The 6,134-nt window shown below is 32.0% G+C and overlaps 1 protein-coding gene across 1 annotated transcript; it reads right to left on the bottom strand.

Annotated features, from left to right (window-relative positions):
- Window positions 1-738: 738 nt before the first annotated feature.
- On the bottom strand, window positions 739-5,874 carry LOC139843324 (NAD(H) kinase 1). The gene is made up of 11 exons (XM_071833398.1): window positions 5,815-5,874; window positions 4,474-4,621; window positions 4,264-4,383; window positions 3,600-3,796; window positions 3,387-3,500; window positions 3,174-3,268; window positions 2,583-2,686; window positions 2,416-2,489; window positions 2,118-2,196; window positions 1,376-1,683; window positions 739-1,256 (listed from the first exon to the last, which is right to left on the bottom strand). The coding sequence occupies exons 1-11, from the start codon at window positions 5,839-5,841 to the stop codon at window positions 945-947; spliced, it is 1,578 nt and encodes a 525-aa protein (XP_071689499.1). The 5' UTR covers window positions 5,842-5,874; the 3' UTR covers window positions 739-944.
- Between the last annotated feature and the right edge of the window lie 260 nt (window positions 5,875-6,134).

The following is a 6,134-nucleotide window of genomic DNA, read 5'->3' as shown; positions in this document are numbered from 1 at the left end:
GGCCTAAGAGGCTTGAGCCCAACTCCCAATGTTGGCCAGTCTAGAATAGAATGACATGTCAGTATGGTCAGATCATGACAACACAAACACTAGTGTTTGCTTATAAATATACTACCGTCATTCTCAAGAATTAGACAAGTCACATCACAATCATTAAGACATCACAGTCATTCAATGAGAGCTGATACTCTCTCTCTCTCTAAGTATTCTCTCACTATTCGACTCAGTAACTCACTCACTCGGTTCATATCCGAGTCAAATACATTCAGATTGGTTGCATGCTACCCCCTTCGAAATTCTCATCTCCAACAGGGTTATTCGCTGTAACCGGACTAGAGAGCGAACAACCAATCACTAAACATTCATCCACTCTTTTGGACGCAAATGTGCTTGATCAGTAGTTGTTAGTTTAATATATGTATTTAGGGGAATACGCTGATCTATCCAATATTTTAATCCATTCATCCCCGAAATAAGTGTCTTTATGTTAATCCAAAAATAAGTGTCTTTTATGAATTTATATTAGATTAGATTTAATATATAAAATTATGATGGATTTATCAATTTTAATAGTGAAAATATCAATTTTCTTTGTTAAATAATTTTCTTTTTCTTTGAGAACGAACATGAAATGACTGTTCAAGTTACCATTCGTGAACTGTTTCTTAAGTTATTAATATTAAACACGAATTACTCGACGATTTTCATCATAACATATTAAGAAGAAACACCACTATATGTAAAGCTAATTGGTGTATAAGATGACTTGTATGCATTCTTCCAAAGTTTCACTCTTTTTCATCAAATGCCAGCTTAACCAACTTTAGGTCAAAGAAAAATCAACACTATCACCTTTTATCATTGCCCATATAATATTACAGGTTAAATTACAATCCTACAAGCATATACTTCATCCACATACAACATTTAGCTCGAATAATTGATCATTTCGATTCTCGGGGCCCATCAAAAGATTGAGTCTTTCTCAAGTTCCAATGTAGGCCATCATGAATACTATGTAAGAAATCGTTGGTCGAATCACCTCGACAAGCTGTGGGTACAGGCCAAGTAGACATGCTACACACGAGCGCATCGCCTGGAGCCAACTGTTTCCTATCTTTACCATCGAAAGACACCCACGCATGACCTCGACTATTGAAGGGCACTTGGATTCTAAGTGTTACGTACTCTGGTAATATTAGAGGTCGGAAAGATAACGAGTGCGGACAAATTGGGGTAAATAAGATGCCGGGAACCTGCATGGTTGTTTCAGTAATGTAATCAAATGTCAAAATGCAGATACAATGCAAACAGTAAATAATAAATATAATTTTTTATAAAAGCAATAATAAAACCGTGAAATATTGATATTTACCTGTGGATGAACCATTGAGCCACCAGCCGCAAGGGAATAAGCAGTGCTCCCAGATGTAGTTGATAAGATTAAACCATCTCCTTGTACGCACGTAACAAACGAGTTATCACAGTAACATTCCAGATTTGTAAGGAATGATGAAATTCCACGATCAATTGTAACCTCGTTTAACACAAGTATTGGCTCTTCGGTTTCGTATTCGGTTTTAGCTGCTTCACGAATCACATGGCACTGCAACCGATTTCGGAGTGTGATGCCAATTGGTCCTTGTAAGATTGATTTCAGACATTCTCTGTACTGTTCACTATCTTATTAAAGTTAAGAATCACTTATAATTAATAAACAAGCTTCAATTCGCTTATAGAATAACACTTTAATGAACTGCTACAGGGGCATAAAACCAATTAACCAAACACAGATATTTTATCAATCATAGGTGAGTCAATTTCGTTTGGCTAATGGGTTATAAAGACAAATTTGTCTGAATGGAAATGGGTTCAAACAGGACGAAACTTGACCAAGTGTAAATTTAAAGCTCTAAACAAAAATTTTACTAAGATAGTTTTGTAATCATCCTAACAAAAATAACTATGTCAATATATGGAGATTGAGATATGGGTCAACCCATATTGACCCGTTTTGACCCATTACCCAAGCCTACACGTTTTTCCACCTCTACTGCAGAATACAATATTAAAAATGGAAATAACAAAAGGAATATTTCAATAAGACAAAAGGATACGAAAAGGAGTCATAAAACCCAAGGAACCTAAAGAAAATGGCACAATTGGAGGAACTGGGCCTTTAAACATTGACGCAGCCTGCAAAAGCGTAAATGTAGGTAATATTGTTAGTACTGGTGATTTCAGATTAGAAAAAACATAGATTAACACCAAGAAAAGTACTTTATCTCATTTCTATATCATCTAAATATAACTACTTTTCACACAATAGAAAACAGTAAGTTTTGACACAACCTACAATTTAATTAAATTAAATAACTATTTGATTCCAAAAGAAATGGAGAAGGAAACACTCACCCAAAGCACGGTTCCATCCCCACCAAGAGTTACAACAAAATCGACTTTCTCATGCAGAACCGAAATGCCTTTGTCTGTAAAGTAACAAAACAAAAATTATTAGCAAAAGATAAGACAAGTGTTCACTATACATATTAAACAATCGAAACTTTAGATATATGGCTTACCATCACTCCAGGTTTGTACAAAGTTGTAGTATGAAGACTCGGCAATAAGTTCTGTTCTTACTCGTGGTTCAACAAATATATTTAATTTCTTCTCCTTCAACCATCTGAAATGGATATCACTGTTAAAGGTTGCATTTTCGGCCTATTTACTTATGAATAGGTTAAATACTCACTCAGATGGGTAGAATTAAGAATTTGATAAATAGGGAATGAGTCAAACAGATTGAAAGTCACCCAAAAAGTGCATTTCCTATGCATAATAGCCTGAATTAATTCTATTAATAAGGATATGAATTTGATGCTGACCAACAACATATTAAAGTAGATTTTACTCGTATAAAATACCTCAAAACGGACAAAGAAAATTGATTGTGGTTAAACACTTTAACCTTGCCCATTTTTTGACCTAAACCAAAAACTGCCCATTTTAACAAGTTACCAACCCACACATATATGTTGATTAAATCAGGCATGAAGCAATAATTTTAAACCAATACATGCAGAATAATCCAGTATTGGAAATAGCTTGCAAACTCTCTGTAATTTAAAAAGAAAACCATAATGTTATAATGTTATACTATTGGATGCTACCTGACCATTTCTGCGCAAATAACTTTAACAGAAGTCGAATTTGGTTTTGTTATAATAAGAACGGTCTGTGGTGGAGATTCCCATTTTAAACAAATCTGAAATAATAGAAAATATAAGATAAAAACAGTTTGGTAGATCAAATATCTACATAAATATGATAAAAGGTTAAGCATTACATTTTCCCAAATATACATCTTAATCACAATGTCGTACCTGTTTACTGCTACGTTCTGCAGTTGAAATATTTCCCTTTTCAAAGGAAACAATGTCATGTTTATGTTGATCATTCTTCTCCCCTTTACAACACCAGTGTAACTTAAATGATGCCTGTGACAGGTATTAAATTTGTTTTTAATCACCGTTTTCTACAAAGGTTTGAATATAAGTTTTTTTAGTTTATTTACAAATGTTTTTTTTTTTTTTTACCTTCCGAATAAGCTTGCCATGAACATCGGAAAACGAGTTATGTTCCCTGTCCCGAAGAACCTCGTGAGAGTAAATTCCATTTTTCACACAATACATTCGAGATTGTTCATCGATTTCTGGTAAGTGTTTAAGGTGATATGCTGAGTTTTCTATATTATTCTCTGTAAAGTTACCATTACGCTCTACATATGTCAGACCTGAAATAAAATGATGAAACAAATTACAGAACATACTGACATAACAATTAATCATCTTGGATTTTCATCTTGTACAGAAACGTTTGGATTTTCATCTTGGATATGATTTTTAATGAGTTTTTAGAACACAGTTAAGCATATTCAGCTTTTGATTATCAATCTGTTTATAACACATATATTCAAACACTAACAGAACTGAAAATTATAGAGTAATATAAAGCTACCTATTTACCCTTTTTACTTTAAGCTAATTTGATGACTTACTTTTATTTACTATCCAATATTGTAAATTAAACATCAGAAGCACGTTCAACCCAAGATTGTAAGTGTCATTACCAGTTTAACACCAATAACTTAAAACACACACACACACACACACACAAAATAAAAAAATAAAATTCATATGACTGCATTTTTGTTATCCATACAAGGTTTAAGGTGATAAAATTAGGTTTCCATTATCTGACCTTTATTCTCTAACTGAAAATTCCGTTCCCTCTCCAATTCATATTTACGTTTCCATTCTGACGCCTCAGCTTGTGCAGAAGCTTTACCCTCTGCTGCTCGCCTTAATACCTTACTAACAGCTATATACCCAATCCAAACAACACAATAAAAAATAGTCAGCTACAAATTAATGAAAACTTAAGTATAGAAAAACGGAAAACGGGTCATACTTCTCATGGCCTCTGAAAACTCTACAAGATGATCTTCAATCCCCTCAACAAGGGGCTGTTCAATAACTTCCTTTACAGCTTTCTCGGAATTTGTAAGAGATAATGAATCGGGAAAACCGTTCTCGTATGGAACAGTAGATGCATCTCCCTATTTAAAATGAAATACATGACACGTGGATAAGATAAATTAATGAGAATCACCTTTTGTGCAGGCCAATATTATGAATATATCATATTAATTTTAAGAATATGGAGGTGTTATCATTAGAATGCACACAGGATATGGAGATATATAACATGTTAACATTTTTACATTTAAATATCAGTAACAATTCTGATCTACAGTTGCTCTCTTAAGGGAATGTAAACTATTCCAGAATCTTAATTATTACTTGTTTTACTAATTAATTAATATGCTACAAAAAAAAAAAAAAAATCATTGAATCAGACCATAAGCCATACTGTATGTAACTATGCCCATGACATTTCAAATCACAAGTAAATATCTTTTTTACTGTAGCAGAAACAGACTAATAGTGCGAATCTTGATAGAATGGTGGTCCATAGAGCATCTAAGTGACATCCAAGCGTAGTGGAAAATAAGTATCACGCTTTTGCAAAAAGCATACATTGTTCATAGTATATTACCGAGTAAGCTTCTATCAAAATATTAGCTTGATCACATGATCATAACTAATTAACATGACATATGTATCTTGTTACTTATATATATTATGACAATATTATCAATTCACTTCTCAAACTAACTATTTTCTAGTTTATAAGTTTATAACTAATCCATCACCTGATCACCTGTTATGTTTTCTAGCTAAAATTTAAAGTCGTCCATATAGTACAACATCTATTCTGTTTTTTAGCTAAAAAATAAAGTTCAGTTAGTTATGATTAACAATACAGCATAACAGAATTAATCTATACAGTCAACAACTTAAATCAAAAACCTTCAATAGTATCATCTGATCACATCAACCCTAACTTATAAAGCATCTATAATTCTACAATTCTTTTCAATAGTGAAAGCAACAAATTAATACATATATATATATATATATATATATATATATATATATATATATATATATATATATATATATATATATACATACATACATACAGATTACAGATTCAATTTAAAGTCGATAATAATTAGGAACACAGATAGCAGGTGTCAGGATAACTAATTGAAATCATCACAAAATTTATACACATACATAATTATATGCATATAGACAATATGTATATGTATATGAACCTGATTAAATTCAACATGTATGTGTATAAATTGAAATTTGAAAAACAGAGAAATGAGAAGAAAGATACATTGGAGTTGAAATTATCGAGGGCCATGGGTGGGTGGGTGAGTCTGAATTACGAAGATGTTGGAGAGGTTTGAGAATTAAAAATGGATTTTGGGAATTCAATTTGTATTTATAGGTGGGTAATTGGGTTTGGGTAGTAGTAGGTGGGATCCATTTCAAGACGCGTGTATAATCGTGGAGCATGATATTCGATAATATAAAAAAATATAAATATAAATCTATCTATCAATTTCTATTAAAATTAATTAGACTAATTCCTTTATCAAGAAAAAAATTAAAAAAAAAAAAAATTTACACCATATATTATCACAACTTTTTTTT

Source organism: Rutidosis leptorrhynchoides, chromosome 4 (genome assembly GCF_046630445.1).
Source record: "Rutidosis leptorrhynchoides isolate AG116_Rl617_1_P2 chromosome 4, CSIRO_AGI_Rlap_v1, whole genome shotgun sequence".
Taxonomy (NCBI): Eukaryota; Viridiplantae; Streptophyta; class Magnoliopsida; order Asterales; family Asteraceae; genus Rutidosis; species Rutidosis leptorrhynchoides.
Note: the sequence above shows the minus strand (reverse complement) of the source record. Positions and strands in the feature narration are given on the sequence as shown.